This window comes from Aspergillus caelatus (assembly GCF_009193585.1).
Source record: "Aspergillus caelatus strain CBS 763.97 unplaced genomic scaffold BDV27scaffold_79, whole genome shotgun sequence".
Lineage (NCBI taxonomy): Eukaryota > Fungi > Ascomycota > Eurotiomycetes > Eurotiales > Aspergillaceae > Aspergillus > Aspergillus caelatus.
The window spans coordinates 27,576-48,033 of NW_022475342.1; the positions used below are offsets into that span (position 1 = coordinate 27,576).

Sequence of the window (20,458 nt, forward strand, 5' to 3'; positions counted from 1 at the left end):
ACCATATAGGAATTTGTAATTAATGAAAGGATATCAACAAATTAATTTAATAACAGGCCAACAAGACCGTGCCAAGAAAGACTCTACATAACAGTGGTAGATTTTACACAGATATTCCATTCCCAATTTCTAAAATCCCAACCATTGCTCAAGTATGTACCTCCATTAAGGCGCATGAGTAGCATACCCGGTAGCCATACGTTTAATCTGTCCAGCGTAAAATTGCTGCATATAGTCAGAAAGGTGCCTGTCAAGCAATCTGTCAGGGTAAGCGTCCAACATGTGACATACCGTTTCCGCACCTCCACCCAATACTCGGATTTGAAGGATCCTCGCCCATAGAGGGGCTGGTACCTTTCCTAGAATGACTTTGGCTTCCTCATCTGTATACTTATCATCCAGGATCAGTTCGGGGAAGTTTGGGCAAACGACTGCTGGGCGCCCGATGCCGACGATATCGCACGCTCCACCTTTCAGAGCGGCTTGGATGCCTTGCCGACTACGGAAGCCTCCAGTGAGCATAAGGATGAGACCGGGGAAGCGCCTCCTTGTCTCCTTAGCGAAATCAAAGAAGAATGCCTCTCTTGCTGCTGTACGCTGCACTGTCTCGGATGCAGTCTCTTCTTGTAGCCCACGGCCCATCATCTATAATATCAGATAATCTTAGCCCATCACCTTCCACGAATATGCTGGCCAATATTGATGGCAGACATCATTAAAACGTGCGGCTAATAAGAGCGGCATGAAAATAGAACCAGTGTAATATGGTAATGTTAACATACCGTCGGGTCCTCATATGTCCCCCCCGATACCTCGAGAAAGTCTATTCCAGACTCCGCAAATAGACCGATCTGTTTCATGGTGTCCTCAAAGTCCGACGCGCTATGATCCGCAGAGTTGAGCTTGAGGCCTATGCAGAAGGTCTCAGGCACCGCAGCGCGGGTTTCCTCTATGATTTCAAGAACGATGCGAGCGCGCCTTTCAGGGCTACCACCGTACTTATCATGGCGTATATTACTCTTTGAAGTGTTTAGTTACGTTAGTTGGATACATGCGGAGAGTCTCTGGGCGCCTGGTTCGTGAAGAAAACTTACCTTTGGAGACAGAAACTGTGCTGTTATTTGAATCAAAGTCAGGAAATGTGACAAAAGCCAGATGACGCATGATCCCAAGAACCGAAGGACTCACATAAAAGATAACCATGAGCAGCGTGGAGCTCAACACCGGCAAAACCGCATTCCGCCAAGAACCGAGCAGAATTCACAAACTGCCGAACTACGTCTTTAATATCCGAGACAGTCATTTCCTTTGGAACACCAAAAGCAATGTTCCTGATGATGGATGCCGCACAGCCTTCTCCAATTTTGAGCGGAACTGGGCTGGGTGCCAGAGGGGTCCCAAAGATGCCTCTTTCGCCTGCCCCTCTCGGGGACTGGCGGCCAGGATGGCAAATCTGAGCGATAACTGGCGTGCCTTGCTCCTGGCAGGCGGCGGCGTATTGCTTCCACGCATCTAGCTGATCCTCTCTCAGTGCTGATTCACGAGTTGCAAGATCATAATAATTTCCCAGGTTACGTGGATCAACTTGGATGTTTCCTGTTCAAAATATCAGCTTTCAGTTGTCTATGATGGGGAGCTTTGAGTCCCGCTTCACCGGTCAACAAGCCACCCCATCTGCCTTTGCCCCATTCGCCATAAGCCCGTGTGAACTTCTGGTCAGGCACACGGCTTTTATCTGCCATAGCCTCGGCCATAGCAGCCTATAAAGTACGTGAGCTCATGGCTAGACACATTCATGGTTTGAGAAAAGAATTTCGCCTTTACCTTAACCAATCGATTCTGCAGTACCAGCCCACATGGCAATTTTATTGGTTCACTGATATCCGACACCATCTTTCAGAGCTGGTCCAGTCTAAGGTCACAGCCGAGCTGTTGTGTGTTTGTTTCTCTTCTAGCCAAATGAGAATGGAAGGTTCATCTCTCTTTGTTATTATTACATTTTAAATATCGGGGGAATAGATAGTTGTATTGTTTGCATGCTAGGGGTACGATAAACTATGCCGAGGTCTCTAGTCTGGCTTCAGATTTTCCCTTATGGTGTGTAGTCGGGCCCGGGGCAACTTTTCCTCCGCAGGGGGTTAATTTCAAGGCAGGGTTAGCAAAGCACTAAGGCTTCTGCTTCAGGGGCTATGAGTGACTCATATTTGATGGGTTGTTTGTATCACCAAGCAGAACCTGGCGAGCCGAAGGAGATGCCGGTTGCATGATGTAGGATGTACTTTAAGCTCGCGCCGAGAGATGCTAATGTTCCTTTATTTAGTTAGGCTTGCGAGGAGTGGAGTGAAGTGACGAGTACCCACAAGGGGATCCACTGGTGAGCTTTGGTGGAATTATATCCGCGACACTAAAGCATTTAGTCGCCGAGCTGGTCCCTAATGTTTAAGCCATTACTTTGCGTAAGTCAAAGGCCTCCCAGGCGAAGCCAAGGTATTATGTATAAGATCGATAATAACGTGGTGTACCATTGTCTAGATCTAGAATTTAGCAGATTGGTTCTGCATGGAGAACTCAGGTGCTCTCACGTTAGGGATAATGGTGGTCGCAAGGATACCAGGATATGATTTGGAACGAACAGATTGCGCATCTCAGCCATGAATTTGTAATTCAGCAGCTGAGATGTAGGCTTGTCTTTTGGTACTTTCTTTGACAGTCATGTGTAGTAGTAGTTCAGAAATCATATTGTTTGCTTCGTATCGTTATTGTGGTTATTGTTGTTGTCAAATCTCGGGTACAATGACCGGAAATTGACCCTTTCGTGCAATATTTGGCCAAATAATGAACGGAGGATGCAGATGGAAGTTAAAGAAGGAGAGGGAAGATAGGTGGGTAGGAAAGAACAAATAATGATGATGCTAGGAAATCTACTAAGGTTTCGATGACATTCGTCTGAAACTCCATGTATTCACACTCTGACAAGTGGTATATACCAAAGGGATATACGTTGGCCCGATGTTGGGACAATCAAGTGATATTCTATTCGAAACTTGTGTTTACTAATTTAGGTCATGTATCTTTTCAGCATGTATTGACTAGTAAATCTCTTGTTCTTCCGAGTAAAGGGGTGGTGGGTAGAGTGTAAAAGGTCTACACCAGATGGCAGTCAAGTTGAAATCGAGTTGATTCATATGCACGAGGCTCATGATATACCGGCCACACTGTGTTGCCTATCTTTCAGCGAGCGACAAGACCATGTTTAACTTATATTTTACTGATCGAGATGCTATTCTAATAACTAAAATAGAGATAATATACCCCTGCGGCTTAGCAAGTCTAGCTTAAGCTTCGTTTTCTCCACCTTTCTGGACAACCTAGGTTAGATGCTCGGTTCATTAGAGGAAGCGAAAGCAAGCAACGGAACACCTCTCGTTTCTAACCCCTACTCAGATTTAAGCTCTGCATTGGTGGAGCACGGTATGCCGTAGATCTAACGGGTTGCCGAGCCTCCGGTTTACATTAAACTGGGGGCGGGCTGGCATATGATTTTTAACGGGGCACAGGGTTTCCAGTAACAAGTCCTCTTACCTGAGAGATACACCATGCCATGAAGGGAGGTTGTCAAAATTCCAGCCACATATCTTGTTTCTGGAAGGCACCATCCACTCCCTCCAGTCATCGTCATGGGCCATGGAATCGGGTCAATTAAACCAGCGGGACTCTTTCCATTTGCAAAAGGATTTGTGAGCGCCGAGTATACCGCTAGGGTATTTGACTATCTCTTCTTTGCAGAAAGTGATGGTACACCAAGGAATCTACTATCGCCTTCTCCGAAGCTGCAGGTCTTCCGAGATATCGTCGCGTGGGTCAGAAAATAAACGAATAAATGGGATCCTGATCCTTTGATCACCTGAGGTGTTAGGTTTGGCGGAGTACACGCTACGATCCCAGTCGTTGGAGATCATGATATTGTTTCCAGCATTATGCAAGGGCTAACACCTCTTGGAAGAGGATTCAGGGTTCCTGGCTACCATTTCGATCTCTATGCGAGAGATGTTGCCTTTGAAAACAATATGAACGGCAATTACAGTTCGTCCAACCAATCTTGGCATAGTGTTAGAACTGTTAGCCCTGCTTGGGGGTCTCTATTTTGAATTATTTGATTATAGTTCGCTGTTCGTGAAATTGTTCGATCAGGACTGATTACTGCGAATGCAATAAAAATAACACCTCAAGGTTTTACCCTAATTGTATTCCACGCGGCCATACCTCGTCAAGGCCTTCATCCTACTTCTGTCAGAGTCGAGATTTGCCATTTTCAAACATCGATGCTGTCTGGACAAATTGGCTTTTGCGTTGAGCACCTGATTGGGGTATTTAGGCGAGCTTGAATCTAGCCCCACCGATGATCAGGGTCCAGAATAGCAGCAGTTGCGAGTCTATCTCGCCACGGGCAGTCGGGGGAACTCACGCACCCGATTAATGGCTGCGCCAAGATAGATCGGATCCACCCCTTTTTTCCTTCAATGCGGGGGTATATGCGCCGTCATTAATCATCTATCATGGTTATTTAGCACTATATAGTCAAGCTTCCTTGGTGGGATAAAAGTTATCATTTGTTATTTCGCCAGAACTTCCCACTCATCCTAACCTAACAGTGGGTATTACGACAACAACCGCGGTGAGCCCACAACCAATTTATTCACTATCTGGCCGACCGACCAACCCAAATTCAAAATGTCTGCCACAGTCCCAGATTCGATGCAAGCACTCGTGGGAAACCGACTCGCAGCCGCACGACTGGTCAACTATGCTTGGAGTAAGCCCTGTGGAGACGGGGCGAAGGTCCAAACAGTTCCCACTCCAACCATATCAGACACGGAAATCCTCGTTCGTGTCAAGGCGGTCGCGTTGAATCCCACAGACTTCAAACATGTCGATCTTCTCGCCCCAAAAGGGGCTATCATCGGCTGCGACTTTGCCGGAACGGTCGCCAAGGTGGGATCCAAAGCACCCGGCAACTGGCAGGTTGGTGATCGGGCAGCAGGCTGGGTGCACGGTGGCTTGTATTACGACCGTGGTTCGTTCGCCGAGTTTCTCAAGGTCCCAGCGGACCTGGCGTGGAAGGTTCCATCCAACGTGAGCGACGAAGCAGCAAGTACTTATGGGGTGTCTGCCGTCACCGCGGTGCTGGCTCTCAATGCTCGCCTGGACGTTCCTTGGGCTGATGGAGGCCCAGAAGGAGGACATCGTGACTCACCTGTGTTTATATACGCGGGTGCAACTAGTGCTGGTCTCTACGCCATTCAGGTAGCCAAACTAGCCGGCCTAAAGGTCGTAACCACAGCATCTCCACGGTCGCATGATTTGGTGAAGCAATATGGTGCAGACGACGTGTTTGATTACCGATCACCAACCGCAGCAGACGAAATCGCCCGGGCGTATCCACAGATGAGCCGAGCCTTGGACTGCTTTTCCGAAGGCGGTTCGACGGACTTTTGCATTAAGGTTGTGCAGAAGGCGAAGGGCAAGGTGGTTACTCTGTTAGACAGAGGCAAGACGACCGACGAGGGAGTGGAAGTCGATTTTTTCCTTGGGTATGGGGCCTTCAATCTTCCATACCAGTGGATGCCTCCTGTTGGACCTCGATTCTCAGCCAACCCGTCCGACAACGCAGCTTTACGTCGGTTTTATGCATCATTGCACGACATCTGCCATCAACTGCGACCACCTCCCCTCAAGAGCATAGAGGGCGGGCTACACCATCTCAATGAAGGTCTCGATCTTCTTCGCAAGGGAAAAGTTGCTGGTACTAAGTTAGTTGCCCGTCTTCAATAACGTTCTACCCATAGTGCACATAGTGTGAGGTAGAATCGTAAACTTCATGTATTTATATGATTTGATGTTCGTTAAGCGGTAATAAGATGTATATATTTGGAAGAAACATCAACACAATTATCCAAATAATTGCTAACTTATCCTTATCTATTAAATCACTGAAAGACGTCAAGGATTTATCTTGACCTATCCTCGACTGGTCACTATACCATGCAAGACACCTTATAGAAACCTTTCAACCAAATTCCCCTGGGCCTTGGCAAACATTACACCCCTCTAGTTAATAGGGTTCTCCATATTTGGGAGAGAGTTCTGGCCGCCCTTGAAGTGGATCTACATTCCAGTCGCCACCCTGGATCAGCGCAGAAAGGCGAAACGGATGGATTGTTGATCCGCAGTCCGCCTCCTGACCGGAATAACTTGCGATTAGAGCCCTACCAACTTTATCTTAGGAGGTTAAATTGTGGACCCTGTAGTTGTCATGGTTTAAGCGCTACGTCATGAAGCCCGTATTCGCCGGAAACATGGAAAGAGCTCATGGCAGCGGGCGAGATCCGGCACATAACAAAAGTCTGACGTAGAGCAACCACGAAGGTTACTACTTAACTAACTTCCTATTCACACAGTTTCCCAGGACCATTCCAATTTGCAATTTGTCTGACTTTGCATTTTACTCTTAACCAAATTATATCAAACACCATGCCGTATCTTAAACTTCGAGACGGAGCCGAGCTTTTCTACAAGGACTGGGGCAATCCAGATGGGAAGATCGTCACCTTTTCCCATGGCTGGCCACTCAGCAGCGACAATTGGGAGAACCAGATGTTCTTCCTGGCCGAGCATGGCTACCGCGTCATTGCGCACGACCGACGGGGTCATGGACGATCTACCCAGACCTGGAACGGCAACAACATGGATACATTTGTGGATGACCTGCGGGAGCTTTTCGACCATCTCAACATTAAAGATGCAATGATGGTCGGGCATTCTCATGGCGGAGGAGAAGTGACCCATTTTCTCGGCAAGCATGGTACCAGCCGCGTCAAGAAAGCTGTGATTGTCGGGGCTGTGCCACCGCTGATGGTCAAGTCCGCGGCAAACCCCGAGGGAACAGACAAATCGGTCTTCGACTCCTTTCGAGAAGCAATGCGTAAAGACCGAGCACAATTCTTTTTGGACGTTCCTAGTGGACCATTCTTCAATTTCAACCGGGACGGGGTCCAGAAAAGCGAGGGACAGATTCGGAGCTGGTGGCAGCAAGGCATGAATACAAGCTTTAAGACGGCGTACGATGCAATCAAGGACTTTTCAGAGACAGACTTCACGGAGGATCTTAAAAAGATTGACATCCCAGTCTTGGTTCTCCACGGCGACGATGACCAAGTAGTCCCCATTGAGGCGTCCGGATACAAATCCGTGAAGCTTTTACAACACGGAAAGCTGAAGGTCTACCCAGGAGGGTCTCACGCCATCCACAACATTAACGTTGACGAGGTTAACAAGGATCTCCTCGACTTCCTTCAATCCTAAAAGAAAGAATCGTACCTGGCGTTCTTGTGTTGCGAAATCTGGCAAGGCTTCACTCACTTGTACTGAATGGTGTGGACAGTTATTTAATAGACCTTGGACGCAATACCGCAAAATGACCTGCAAAGTTTCATTATTGTCTATGTCTCCTTAATTCTAGCAGTTCACTGTGGAAATATTTAATTCTAATAATGCTCACAAGCTAACAAATGTCATTTGAATATGTGTGGTGATTGTTGACTGCCGGTTCCTGGCTTGTATATTCAGTTTCTCGAGTTTAAATATGGGCACTCTCAACACTATAACCTTTCCGTAACGGCTATGCCTGCACGTCATCCAACCTTTCCAGTGCGTTATATGTTAGTCGTGTCAATAAGTCTCTAGTGATCAAGGAAAGCATGCTCCAGCTTCAGAGGAGAAAGCTTCTTAATAGTAAAGCAAATCGAAGCTAAATCGAGTCGCCTCTCAGATTCTCAAACAAGTCATCCCAAAACCCTGAAATATCTTCTGCGACCACATAATCACACTCATTTATCCGTTCTCTCAAATCGGCAAGAATATCCCTACGTGCCTGCAAGCCCCACGAAGACGACCTCCACGGAGCTGTTCTCAGGTCCTGCACCACAGCTACCACCATCCCAAATAGCATTGCAAAGCTATCCAACGACCAGGCAACTGTATTTTGCCAAGGACAATCATAGATATAGAATCCAGCTCCACCGTACCGGAGGTAATCTGGTTCATAAAGCCATACATCACCGTCCACTGCATCCACCATTACCAGGCAGTCATTGACGTTTCCAACATGGAAATATATATCACTGCACTGAGCTAGCGGACAAGAGGGTGTTGGATGCATTTCAAGTTCATTGTTGTCGGTAAAAATGTAGTGTTTCAAACTACTCTCGGGATCTTGTGTTAAGTGTAGAGACTCGAAAGGTATGCCTTGTAACTTGAACGCAGGGAATCCAACATTCAAAAGAAACTCTCGAGTACGAGCGTGGTCCAGTCTTTCAAGATCGGATTCTGTAGGCCGCCACAATATGTTTGCTCCAAAGCAAGCTTCCAGCCAGGCTCGGTTTGGAGCTGCAGCTCTAATTATATTATTCTACATCCATAACTTTGGTCAGCATTTTTTATATATAGTTCAGATTTGGGATTAAAGAAACATACTAGAATTGATTGGAATATCTTGCCGCGGTAATACAGATCGCAAAAGACAATGTAGGCGGATTTGCATGATTGTGCGAAGTAATAAGCTTCTGTTGTTGAATCCAGGTTCTGATAAACCAGTAAGATGATCTCCAGGGGAAGACCTAGAAGCCCCATTCTTTATCGCCGAGTACCCTATGTACCAGTTGATGTGTTGCAAAAAACGTATGTTAGGAGTTCAGTTGAGTCATGCCAAGACACAAGGGCTAACCAGTTCTAGAACTGGCTCTGTTACACTGCAACATGCGAAAACGAAAAGAACCTGTCAGGAGGGCTCATGTTGTCTAATATTGGACTTTCTCACCTGGTTTCATGGTGTTCAAAATAAGAGAGTCACCGCGTTGGTCGAAAAATATAGTATGTTTATAACGCTGGGGAGCAATTACGAACAAGGTCCATGTTAAAAAATATATTACCGGACGTGTTTTGTCCATGTCCTCTTATAGGGTTTAGACTTCCTTGGATTTGGCGTAGGACAACCTTAGATTAGATTTAGAGATTAATGAATGCGGTGATTATGCTATTAGAGCAACTATTGGCACTTGGAGGAGACTATTTATGAAACTAGTACTCTAGTTAGCAGCAAAGAGTAGTAAAAGTTTTGCTTCTTGAATATATCAGGGTAACAATCTGCCAAGAGTTGCGGGGATAGCTCAGTTGGGAGAGCGTTAGACTGAAGTTTACTTCGATCAGATAAACCCGTCTGGGTTATCTAAAGGTCGCTGGTTCGATCCCGGCTCACCGCATTTATTTTTGCATATTATTTATACATTCCCCTACCTACCCTTGATGGATAGCACACACCACCTGCATTTAGAAGCGGATCTGACTGGATTTCCAACTTCATCAAAGACCGCAAGGTAATTAAGAGGTGTCCGTCAAGCCCGGGTCGTCCAATATCCTCTTTTCATTTTTTTCTTTATATCATATCGTTTATCCTCTTCTGTAATTAGAGTCTACTTAATATGATCTCAATCGGTACTCCTCATAAATTGCTTCGTTACACCTTTAAGCCTGTTAGATATGTCGCTCTCGAAGTTTCATACTTGTCTTGTAGGTACAGTAGCAATTACTTGAGATAACCCACGCTACACACTTGACAATAAGCCCAGTAATGTAGCAAAATATAATTTGAACTATGCATTCTACAGACTAATATAGATGCTTCCAAACTTGAATAGTCAATATGACATACCCTCCAACAAAGCTGTAGCAGTCAGGAGATAGAATAAGACATTACTCTGGTAGAGGTGCTGAAGTAGGGCATAGCTCCCTCGTGACCCGTCACGGGACTGAGGCATTGCAGAATGATAACTAGCATTGCGAGTTGATGCCAATTTATCGGATATTAGGACCGGGTACATTGGTCCGCTTACCTGACTTGCTCTTGTCAGTGTTTCAGCCAAGACGGCCTGCTCGGGCCAGGCTCTATTAGCCTTAGGCAGGATTCGATGGGTTTCTAATGCTTGATAATAGTGCTCGGCCTTCGGTCATATACGAACAATTCAAGACAGAATCATTAGATTTCTAATACTACCTACTAACTTTGGATTTCAAATCAGTGACAATTATGTTAGTTATGCATGAATCCTTATGCGCGGATCAAGCGAATCTATTCAGTTCATCTTTTATAAATAGGTCATCACATGGTTTGTATGATAACCCTCTCATATTGGATAGATTCTGTAGTGAACAAACAGACAACTCTCCCAAAGATAAACAAAATCTAGCTCATCCTAGACTCATACTTCCCCTTTTCCACAGCAACCCCTCGAACCCAGAAATGACCAAGATCGCCCTCATCAAAGGCAGTACACGAACCCCATCAGTGGGCACCGACATAACGGACTGGGTCCACAACGTACTACAGGCCCAAACCACAGACACTCTCCAAATTGAACGACTCGACATCGCCGACTTCAACCTCCCGGTTTACGATGAACCCGTCGTACCTGCGATGGTCCCCGCCCTAAAACAATTCACCAAAGAGCACTCGAAGAAATGGAGTGCAGCCATCGCTTCCTTCCAGGGATACATCTTCGTCATACCGGAGTATAATCTTGGTCTTGCAGGCGGAACGAAGAATGCAATTGATTATTTGTACAGCGAATGGCCAGGGAAGCCCGTTGCGATCATCAGTTATGGTGCGCAGGGCGGGAGCAACGCCTCCGAGCAGCTTAGTGAGAGTTTGAGAGTGGTCATGAAGATGGAGGTAATGGCTACTAAAGTCTTATTGCCGTTATCTCCGGGGTCGGATATGCTTTCTGCGGTTAATGAGGGTGCTTTGGGGGAAGATTCACGAAAGGCCTGGGAAGCAGATGGGAAGAAGGAGCAGGTGCTTCAGGCGTGGAAGGAGTTGAAGGATGCTCTTGAGCAGCCCAAGTAGCAGAAATAGTTGGGAAGGTATTCTGGGTGAGTTTCATCATATCTGCCCATATATAAAGGCACTCTTGGAACTTTTTTCTAAGCTATTGCATAGGCCAGCATTTGGTTAACCTTGCTTTTGTCTTTTTCAAAGGTGAACTGATTCCTGAAGGCTCACCTCCATTCGTGGATTTGCGTTTTTATCTTTGTTCGATAGCAGTTGCGATAGACTACATAGAACTGTACATTAAACTATCTAACCCGTTTGTTTCTATTCCATTAAACCAATATACTCTAAGTAGTCAAGTCCTTTCAAGAATAAAAAGCCAGAACCAGACCTTAGTAGTATACACCTCCACTCCCCTGTCAACCTTGAAGCTAAGCCACATACCTCACCTCAGGATAGTCACTCGACGGTCTATCCAAGAGCTTACTCCTCTCCCCAGTAATAAAAAATGTAGCCGACGCAACGATATACTCCGTCAAAATAGCCCTCACCCGCAGCCCGGAAAGCGAACCTAACAACTCCGACGTACCCTGCTTCACCTCGACAGGCCACCCAGAGGCATCCCGAATCAATGGAAAATCCGTGAAAGTGAAGTGCACTGACTCAGATAACTGAAGCAGTCGCTTGAATCCCCGGAGACGTGGCCAGATCTTCTCCCAGCTATCATTACCTTGTCGCGTGATGTTCGCCTGTCCAAAATTGATAAAAGGCCGATCGAGACCCTCTTCGAGTACTGGGCCCCAGAGTGCTCCGTCGAAGTTCAGCCCGCCAGCAAACCGGGTCTCGTTCAGCATTGCGGCTGCGGCTGTCGCACCACCGAATGAGTGGCCTACTATTGCGACTTTATCAAGCTCGAGGGTCCCTGTCAATGAGGATGGTATGAGGTGTGGGTTGTCGTGCAGTTGGTCCAAGGTGAAGATGACGTCCTGGACGCGGGTGTTCAAGGCGACAGGGTCGGCTGCAGAGAGGTTGGTACCGTAGATAACGCTGCCGTCGGGGAAATCCACACTCGAGGCGTCATAGGGGTGGTCCACTGAGACTACCACCATGCCTGTGCTGGCTACCGACTCGAGGATTAAGGAGTAATACAATCGGGATCCTGTTAAGCCTGGGGAGAAAATGACGACGGGATATTTTCCGTCACTAGGCGTCGTGCCGGAATTAGAGTCAAACCCGGACTCGATCTGAAATCCTTTTATTGTTGTCCAATTAGGCATCCCGTAGGATCGAAACAGCTGGTCTGTTACTGCTTCTGTGTGTGGAGTAAGATAAGACTCGAATTTGGTGTGTCCGCAATTAATGGGCACGTATGAAGTTGCCATGATCTCTCGTTTGTCATGGGTAGGGCTGAAGGGATCGACACGCGAGCTATCAAGCAGTTTCACATGTGTTGCCTGTACTCTGCATGGTCCGGATGGTCCGGGCAGGTGGGTTCCTGCTTGGGCCGCTCGGGCTAGAGCTGTAAAGAGTACAATGACAGAGAGTAGCATGGTTGAAGATTGGCAATTGGGAAAGTACCGCGGGATTGCTGGTTAAACATTCTTGTTGATCTTATATGCGAGGAAAATAAATGCCTGAGGGGTTAGTAAGCATGTATTCTCGGGCACAAGAGGATTTGGGGGCGAAATGCTAATAATAGCCCTACGCTTTAGGAAGAAGATTTGCTGAGTGATGACATAAACTATTGTTTTGCTCAGCCACGATGGGAGGCCTTCCTATATATCATTATATCAACGGCGAAGAGCAAACAATTCTGTGGGAGGGAATGCGGCCACTATATTGAGTATGGTTTCTGCTGGCCTCCGGGGTTTTGTTGGGGGGCTTGTTTTATTTCCTGCCGTGACAAGTTGTGTAAGCTTCTCTACGAAGATTACCTATTATTTTATACGTCCTAATTCTTGATTAATTATTTATTTCAATCACCCTGTTCCCATTCAATGGCTCTATATCCTAGGGCAGATTTTGACCCTAATATGGTTGACCTATACAGCGAACATCCTCTCTATCTCAATACGAGCTTGAGCTAGTCTGAGCAGAGCGAAGGCTGGATAATCAGGAAGCGGATATTAATACTTAGGCAGGGCGATGGCATGCCATGTCAATAATATAGTCCATGATGAATTGCCCATTTAATTTCACCCCCTGGTCGGGGGTTTACGCAGCAAGCCTGTGCATAGGGAATGGGGATGTTACCTGTCACCTGTATCTCGTGTGATGGAGACCGCAGCGCGGCTGAAAGGATCCGACCTATGCAAGGATGATTCAGCGCTCACCCAATAGTTGTGCAGAATGTGAATCCCACTATCTCTTATGAACAAGCTGAGCAGCCGTTATTGTGCGATCCGAATAATCTCCCATCCAGAGTGTACTCCAGTCTAGAGCCACAGGCATCATAAGCTACCTCAGTAAAGGCTAGTTATACTTGATTTAGGACGATCAGGTATTGGTCACTTCGTATTACCGAAGGCCAGGTGAGTATACGAAGGAAAAAAACAAGGTATAAACCCTATTGGCTCCCTGCATCCCGACGTCGGTGAAGCAGCCAACCCCACAATGTAATATTATAGGCTCACCTGGCCTGCTTTGTTTTTCGCTCTAGACCTCGCCTCTGATACGCTCCTCGGCTCCCCTGAATATGGGATAGTTCGTTTTGTGCGTATACGTGGACAATTGAAAGCTCGTGTTTTCATTCGCTTACCGCTCAAAGATGCTTCGGAACGTAGCGGATATGCAGTCTAACATACAATCCCGGGGGTGCCTTACTTGGGCTAAAAAGTTCGTTTGCCAATTAGGCGTCGATCATTACCGAAGTCTCACTTCTATCATTGGCCAGACTCCAGCTAAGCACCGTCCCTTGATTGATACGAGGACAACGCCGAGACGGCAAATAGGTAATAGTGTAAAGCTTGTTTGCTTTTTTTATTTCTCCTAATATAGACAACCCGAGGTCCCCTGTTAGCCCTATGTAGGAAGGTCCAAATAATCTGAACAGGTAGAAAGCCGACAACGGATGCTTCTACGTCTAGTATTCGAACCTTTAAGAATTTCCCATTGTACGAAATACGACTCGGCCCTCTAGAGGTGTAAGGTTACGTAAATCTCCAGATGTCTCTCCTCTTTTAGGCAGCTTATGCTGCGGGACTTTTGGAGTCGGAGTCCAGCTGCGATGTAACCCAAATCATTAGGCGTCCAGGTCTCGGAAGTCTGGATATGGAAAAGGGACGATGATCACGACTGCGCTGGCAGACATTACGGACTCTCCTCAAGTATAAATATCTCGAGAAATCCATGAGAAGTTTCCATTCAACTTATCAAGCTTGCAACATCTTGTCCTCTATCCCCCATCGCTCTATCTTCTCAAGATCTTCTACTCGCGTCTTCATTACTTTCAAACTATCAGTAGTACCGCCTGCAACTATGGTCAACTTCGCAGCTCTCCCCCTCACAGCCATCGCTGTTCTGGCCTCCCTGGCCGCCGCGAACAACTGCAAGACAGGTCTCAATTACTGTGGCTACAATCTCCTTGGAATCGGTACGTAGCACAGCATGTGGAACATATCCTATGATCACACGTTACGAGAATCATGTACATTGGCTTATACGTGTGTGGTAGGAAACTACGGTGCCCAGGTAAACGGAGCTTTGCGGGCTGCCAACCAGCCGACTGACGACGCCCACATTCGCGAATCTCTGTTCCATTGCAATGGCGGTAATAATGGTGACATCTCGTTCATCCAGTACTGCGGTGGTGGTTGCCGCGACGGCGGCTCTGGTAAGAGTGATTACTGTTAAGCAGTCCCGGGATTGCTGTAACGTCGTGAAGTTAGGGTAGCTTCTTGCATACCGCAGAGGGCTCAGTGGCATATGTATGTATGGAAAGACTACGGATTATATTGGCTGTGTCTGAATCCAACCTTCATTCTATGTATGGCTATAGACCAGTCTAAGCCCCAGTATCACGTTTGATAAATTCAATTTTCATCTATATCATACTGTAGATTTTTTGATCCTTAAAAAGGGCAGAGGTCACTGAAATATGGATCAAAACATGTACTTCCTGGCTGACCTTTGTGAAGACCCCAGAAGGAGCTTGGTTTTGGCTATATAATAGCTCCATATTTTAGGTTGGATAATTAGCACGTGAAGCTCCGTAATGAAGCTCTTGGCAGCTTGGAAGTTCGGTAGTTTAGTACAGAGTCAGTCAATATATGGAGTAGGTCATTTTCCTGGATATCAGTTACTTATCCTTGCGCCTATCAGTTTCTGATCAGTAAGCGGCTAGTCAGTCAATGACGTCCAGAAGTTCAAGGTAGTCTTAGCTGAAGAACCAGAAAGCCTTGAGAGATGGTCTCTAGTTATCTTATATGGACTTTGCATCCCATCATTGTCTTGGTCATGACTGTATGCCAATGCATGTTAGACTAACCTATACGTAAACCCAGAGCCAAAGATATCGCTAAATGTAACCCTACTACCCTCAAGTTCCTGCTTTCTCCTCAGTGTTGAAAATGAGATTGGAACTTGTATAGACCAAACATCTTCACCCGTTGAAAGTCTTGAATCGCCGGTACAGCCTCGCTGTCTCTGTGTGAATATTTGGATACTTAGTCCCCCCCCCCCTTTTCTTTTCCCCCTTGGGCACCAGCGCGACCGGCATATTCAATGACACCACCATCAGCATCGAAACCTGCTTCAGGCCCGACCCCAAGCTGTACTTTCTGATAGACTCCGACCATTTAAATGCAGTAAGAACCTCGAGAAACCTCTCCGTGATGTTGCCTAGGTTTAATCCCTCACTAGATTATGCTAAATGCTCCAATATTGTTGCTATTGTCTTCATTATCTCTGCTTTTCGTGGTGAACAATCGGATCAAGCCCGATTTGATAGGTTCAATTACTTTCATTCTGATATTTTCTGGTTGCATGCTCCCTTTCCACTTGTATTACACAACTGCACTATGATGTGATCTAGCTAATAGCTTTCAAGTTAAGTTAACGGTTGCTGCCGGAATTACATTCAGCGTGCATGCCTTCCTTCTCTGCTATTCTCCTCCAGAAGAACAGAACCTGTCATCTCTGATACTATGCACGATTGGTGGTTCGATGGCACTCTATAATTCCTTACTTATGCTTTGGTGAATGAGTCATTACCCAGGTTACTGCTTGGATAGGCATTCAGCTAGGGTCCCGCGACAATTAATTTTTTATGTACTGGATTTGTGGCCTTTCCTAGGATGTTCAAAAGTATCTTGATGAGGGGACAAGCCCCGACCTTTGTGACAAGAACAACAAGCAGAGCCAGGGAAAACAGCTGTTGGCAATAGCTGCTACCAATGACCAGATACGTATAATGAGCTCTTTGAAAGCTATTGCTTTATGAGCGCGCGTCGCTAGCCGCAAGGTGAGTGTGGGTAATTTGGATGATGTCGTCCAGAGCGCAGGTGAGTTAGACAATTCGCCAGGACTTTGGTGAAGTTAAATAGGGGCACTCAACTTGGTTGTTAAACTTAAGCCTATTATAAGAGATCAACTGCCCATCTCATAGGAGCTCCTCTTAACAGGGATGATTGACATTTTGTGCGATCGAACAGTAGTTGTGTCGGGCGAATCGCACTTCCCCGCTTCCCTTTCCATCTCCTGCGCCCTCTCTGAGAGGCCTGTGTATATACCAAAAGAGTATATAAATAAATTAAGGTACAGGGATTGGAGTCTCCTTAAAACAATTACTTTGGTTTTTTTCATTTTCATAGAAGACTTTACAACACTACGTATCCTTAGGAACCTTTAACATTATGGTCCTTCTCTCTACGGAATGGCTTGAGGTCAAGATCTCACCAATCAGCTTCATAGTATGGTTAGTTACTAATAAGCAAGGGTACAGCTTGAACAAGCCCTCGGAAGTCGCCCACTTCTCAAAGGCTCCCCGGAGGACATCAAGGAGCAGTACAACGGACTTATGGCTTTCCTTGCAGCGGCCCGCCCTCCCCCAGACCCATCTGTCTCCGCGAAAGATATGACAATCGCCGGGGTCAAGTGTCGGGTATACACGCCCGGTTCGCCAGCAGCTCCTCGCCCCGTGGGAATATACACCCATGGAGGTGGATTTGTTTGTGGTGATCTCGACTCTGAAGATGCGCTCTGTCGAGTGATCTCCAAGGCCATAGACTGCATTCTTGTCAGTGTAGACTACCGACTTGGCCCTGAGCATAAGCTCCCAGCCATGCTCCAGGATACTTTAGCGGTATACCATTGGGTATGACTTACTCTGCCCTGGAAAGGACTATTCTAACAACATTCCCCATTGCCCAACAGGTATGGGAGAACGCCTCCCATTTCAGCGGCAATCCGGCCGCGTTCTTCTCCATTGGCGGAAGCGCCGGAGCGGGATTGGCACTTGCTGTTGCGAACCATTTTGCTCAGCGAGATGACGGTAGGAAGTATATCAAAGGAGTTGTTGCACTAGTACCATTGGCATTGCACTGGGATAATGTCCCTGCCGAGCATAAAGGCGACTATACGTCGTATGACGAAAACGCAGACAATGTCCCGGTTATCGACAAGTCTACAATGGAGACATTCTATCGTAAGTCATTATTCAAAAGCCAAATCCAACCCTATTCAACAGCTTATACTTATATCAGAGGCTGTCGCGGCCGATCCATATGATTCTAACATATTCACTGCCTTGTCACCCCATCTTCCAAACTTTCCACCTACGTACATCTGTACCTGCGGAGCGGATCCCCTCCGGGACGATGGGACTGTAATGGAGAAGGCTCTCAGGAAGGCTGGGTAAGTTTCATATTACAAATGGTCTACCATGTGGTTCTGCCTTGGGCATTTCTAACGGCGGTATCTCTTAGTGTTGCAACGAAGCTGTCAACATATCCAAATCTACCTCACTATTTTTGGATTTTCCCGGACCTGGAAGCTAGTGGAGGCTTCATCAATGATGTGATTGCTGGGACAAACTGGGTCATTTCACATTTTCCGACTTTGAATTAGATCATCGGGCTGGCTATTTCTGCCTGACTGGCTGTTATGGCTGTACAAAGTATCTCACCTGAGTCTCAGTAATTCACAACAAGATTTTATAAAAGAAGATTTCTGAGCGTAAAGAATCGGTTTATGTGTAATCCTATAGCTTTAAGAGCTGTATATGTTATTATAGGTGTTAATACATTGGGTGTCCTGCCGTCCGTGCTGGTGGTGTTAGGACCTTCGGCTATATCTTATTGTTACTCGCACCCATGCTTACTAGTGGCTTTTGTCAGAAGAGTAAATCTATGTTCCTGGAAATAATGCCCCTCAGGAAGCGATGATCGGATCGGCCCCAGGGCTATGTGGAGTCAAATCTAATCTACTCCGCGTCGCACGGTTGCGAGTCGCGACAAAAGTCAATCCCTGCAGTGTTGGTGCGAGTAGTGCGAGTCGCACTCCCAAGCCGGGAACGCAGATCCGACCGGATTTTCAGGACATTGAAAAAGCTCAATGAGCAAGAAAGACAATATATATATTACAGAGTGATATTGCGGCATCGCATTAATTTAAAGAATACATTTCACAGCCATTTCTATATTCCTTACTATCGCTTCTATTCACATAGCCAAGCTACAACAACAACAACAACAACAACAACAACAACAACAACAACATGAACGGCACCCAAGCAGCATCCAACGGCGTCCATCACGGCGTGTTACACCTAGATGCGCTGATTATTGGCTCGGGCTTCTCCGGGATATACCTCCTCCACAAGCTACGGGACGAGCTGAAACTGAATGTCAAGATCTTCGAAGCCGAGTCAGATATTGGTGGAACATGGAATAATAACCGCTATCCTGGGGCGCGAGTGGACTGTCCAATTCCATTGTATGCATATTCAATGCCGAAGGTTTGGCAGTCGTGGAATTGGACGGAGTTGTACCCCAATCAGAAGGAAATCAAGTCCTACTTTGACCATGTTGATCGCGTGATGAATGTGCGGAAGGATTGTCTGTTTAAGTCGAGAGTCAACGAGGCCACGTTTGATGAGGCGGCTGGGCGATGGACGGTCCGGACGACGGATGGGAAGGTGGCAACGGCGAAGTATCTGGTAGTGGCGGTAGGCTTTGCATCCAAGTCGTATCTGCCCGATTGGAAAGGGCTCGAATCGTTTCAGGGGACGATTTACCACTCGGCACATTGGCCAGAAGCCGAAGAGGTCAGTGTAAAAGGGAAGAAGGTGGCAGTCATCGGCACAGGCTCGACAGGCGTCCAGATCTTCCAAGAGTGGGCCAAAGAGGCCGAAGAGGCGTTTCTCTTCCAAAGAACACCGAATCTCTGTCTCCCGATGAGGCAACAGGAGTTACATGCTGGCTATCAGGTGAAAGATAAGGGGAGCTATGCAGACTACTTCGCCGAATGTGCGTTAACCTTTGCTGGGCTGGAGTATCAGCCAACTCCGAAGAATACATTTGATGCGTCTGAAGAGGAGAGGGAGGCGTTCTGGGAGAACCTCTACCAGTTGGGCGGGTTCAGGTTCTGGCAAAACAACTATGAGGACTTCTTGACCAGCCTTGACGCCAATCGTGAGGCATACAACTTCTGGGCTCGAAAGACCCGTGCGAGGATTCAGGATCCGAAGAAGCGAGACCTTCTGGCTCCGCTAGAGCCCCCGTACCCGTTTGGAACGAAACGGCCATCCCTTGAACAGGACTTCTACGAGCAGTTCAACAAGCCAAATGTCCATATTGTTGACACAAAGAGCCAGCCCATCGTTAATGTGGCACCTACCGGCATTGTCACCGCTGATGGAAAGGTCCACGAAGTCGATATTATCGCTGTGGCAACGGGCTTTGATGCAGTAACTGGTGGCTTACTGCGCCTGGGTCTTAAAGACGTGAACGGTGTCGGTCTCGACGAACGCTGGAAGGACGGCATGTCCACCTATCTCGGCATGGCCATTAGCGGATTCCCAAACATGTTCCTCCCATACAGCCTCCAAGCGCCCACCGCTTTCGCCAATGGACCGACTCTAATTGAACTCCAGGGAGACTGGATCACATCCCTGATCAGCAGGATGGAGACGGAAAACGTCCGAAGTGTCACGGCTACCCCTAATGCGGAGAGTGCTTGGAATGACGAGGTTAATATGATTACCAACATGACGCTTCTGCCATTGACTGATTCGTGGTACATGGGATCCAACGTTCCGGGCAAGCCCGTTCAATCATTGAACTATCTTGGTGGTCTTCCAACCTATCGAGAGAGGTGTGCGAAGGTTCTTGATGAGGATTTCTTCGGTTTTGCGAAAGCATGATGTCTCTTTACACCAGAGTAGAATTGCTTTTCCAAATACATGTAAATATGATATTTCCTACCAATGCTTAATTTATACTGATATTTCGATTGGGTCACCTAGTTATCAAGCAAAACATTTATAATTTACGTCTGTATTGACTTTTTTCATGTGATGACTTTGTCCCATCAAAGGACATCTGTGTATAAACTGAAACGCGCCAATACCCATGGTAC

The 20,458-nt window shown here is 46.8% G+C and overlaps 9 protein-coding genes and 1 non-coding gene across 10 annotated transcripts; 7 read left to right on the forward strand and 3 right to left on the reverse strand.

Annotated features, from left to right (window-relative positions):
* Positions 1-165: 165 nt before the first annotated feature.
* Positions 166-1,754, reverse strand: BDV27DRAFT_171970 (uncharacterized protein; the record flags this gene model as incomplete). The annotated part of the gene is made up of 5 exons (XM_032075738.1): positions 166-225; positions 292-645; positions 783-1,017; positions 1,185-1,596; positions 1,655-1,754. The coding sequence occupies 5 exons, from the start codon at positions 1,752-1,754 to the stop codon at positions 166-168; spliced, it is 1,161 nt and encodes a 386-aa protein (XP_031927984.1).
* Positions 1,755-4,454: 2,700 nt separating this feature from the next.
* On the forward strand, positions 4,455-5,872 carry BDV27DRAFT_171973 (zinc-binding alcohol dehydrogenase family protein). The gene has a single exon (XM_032075739.1). The coding sequence runs from the start codon at positions 4,732-4,734 to the stop codon at positions 5,830-5,832; it is 1,101 nt and encodes a 366-aa protein (XP_031927985.1). The 5' UTR covers positions 4,455-4,731; the 3' UTR covers positions 5,833-5,872.
* A 615-nt stretch (positions 5,873-6,487) lies between these two features.
* On the forward strand, positions 6,488-7,584 carry BDV27DRAFT_108930 (alpha/beta fold hydrolase). The gene has a single exon (XM_032064472.1). It carries the CDS (start codon positions 6,532-6,534, stop codon positions 7,360-7,362), a length of 831 nt encoding a protein of 276 aa, XP_031927986.1. The 5' UTR covers positions 6,488-6,531; the 3' UTR covers positions 7,363-7,584.
* Positions 7,585-7,807: 223 nt separating this feature from the next.
* Positions 7,808-8,688, reverse strand: BDV27DRAFT_157388 (uncharacterized protein; the record flags this gene model as incomplete). The annotated part of the gene is made up of 2 exons (XM_032072498.1): positions 7,808-8,467; positions 8,533-8,688. The coding sequence occupies 2 exons, from the start codon at positions 8,686-8,688 to the stop codon at positions 7,808-7,810; spliced, it is 816 nt and encodes a 271-aa protein (XP_031927987.1).
* Positions 8,689-9,213: 525 nt separating this feature from the next.
* BDV27DRAFT_t103 lies at positions 9,214-9,317 on the forward strand. Its single transcript has one exon. It is a non-coding gene; the product is annotated as a tRNA-Phe (tRNA).
* A 1,037-nt stretch (positions 9,318-10,354) lies between these two features.
* On the forward strand, positions 10,355-10,957 carry BDV27DRAFT_171975 (NADPH-dependent FMN reductase; the record flags this gene model as incomplete). The annotated part of the gene is made up of 1 exon (XM_032075740.1): positions 10,355-10,957. One exon carries the CDS (start codon positions 10,355-10,357, stop codon positions 10,955-10,957), a length of 603 nt encoding a protein of 200 aa, XP_031927988.1.
* Positions 10,958-11,102: 145 nt separating this feature from the next.
* Positions 11,103-12,510, reverse strand: BDV27DRAFT_127684 (PAF acetylhydrolase family protein). Its single transcript, XM_032066823.1, has one exon. It carries the CDS (start codon positions 12,430-12,432, stop codon positions 11,314-11,316), a length of 1,119 nt encoding a protein of 372 aa, XP_031927989.1. The 5' UTR covers positions 12,433-12,510; the 3' UTR covers positions 11,103-11,313.
* A 1,849-nt stretch (positions 12,511-14,359) lies between these two features.
* BDV27DRAFT_157391 (uncharacterized protein) lies at positions 14,360-14,734 on the forward strand (the record flags this gene model as incomplete). The annotated part of the gene is made up of 2 exons (XM_032072499.1): positions 14,360-14,474; positions 14,556-14,734. The coding sequence occupies 2 exons, from the start codon at positions 14,360-14,362 to the stop codon at positions 14,732-14,734; spliced, it is 294 nt and encodes a 97-aa protein (XP_031927990.1).
* A 2,000-nt stretch (positions 14,735-16,734) lies between these two features.
* BDV27DRAFT_157392 (Alpha/Beta hydrolase protein) lies at positions 16,735-17,947 on the forward strand (the record flags this gene model as incomplete). The annotated part of the gene is made up of 5 exons (XM_032072500.1): positions 16,735-16,764; positions 16,824-17,183; positions 17,255-17,525; positions 17,584-17,734; positions 17,806-17,947. 5 exons carry the CDS (start codon positions 16,735-16,737, stop codon positions 17,945-17,947), a joined length of 954 nt encoding a protein of 317 aa, XP_031927991.1.
* Positions 17,948-18,596: 649 nt separating this feature from the next.
* On the forward strand, positions 18,597-20,243 carry BDV27DRAFT_157393 (flavin-containing monooxygenase; the record flags this gene model as incomplete). Its single annotated transcript, XM_032072501.1, has 1 exon — positions 18,597-20,243. One exon carries the CDS (start codon positions 18,597-18,599, stop codon positions 20,241-20,243), a length of 1,647 nt encoding a protein of 548 aa, XP_031927992.1.
* Positions 20,244-20,458: the final 215 nt, after the last annotated feature.

Bases quoted from the DNA above. Each gene is read 5' to 3' on its own strand.
- BDV27DRAFT_171973 (XM_032075739.1), top strand. From the start codon at position 4,732: ATGTCTGCCACAGTCCCAGATTCGATGCAAGCACTCGTGGGAAACCGA.
- BDV27DRAFT_108930 (XM_032064472.1), top strand. From the start codon at position 6,532: ATGCCGTATCTTAAACTTCGAGACGGAGCCGAGCTTTTCTACAAGGAC.
- BDV27DRAFT_127684 (XM_032066823.1), bottom strand. From the start codon at position 12,432: ATGCTACTCTCTGTCATTGTACTCTTTACAGCTCTAGCCCGAGCGGCC.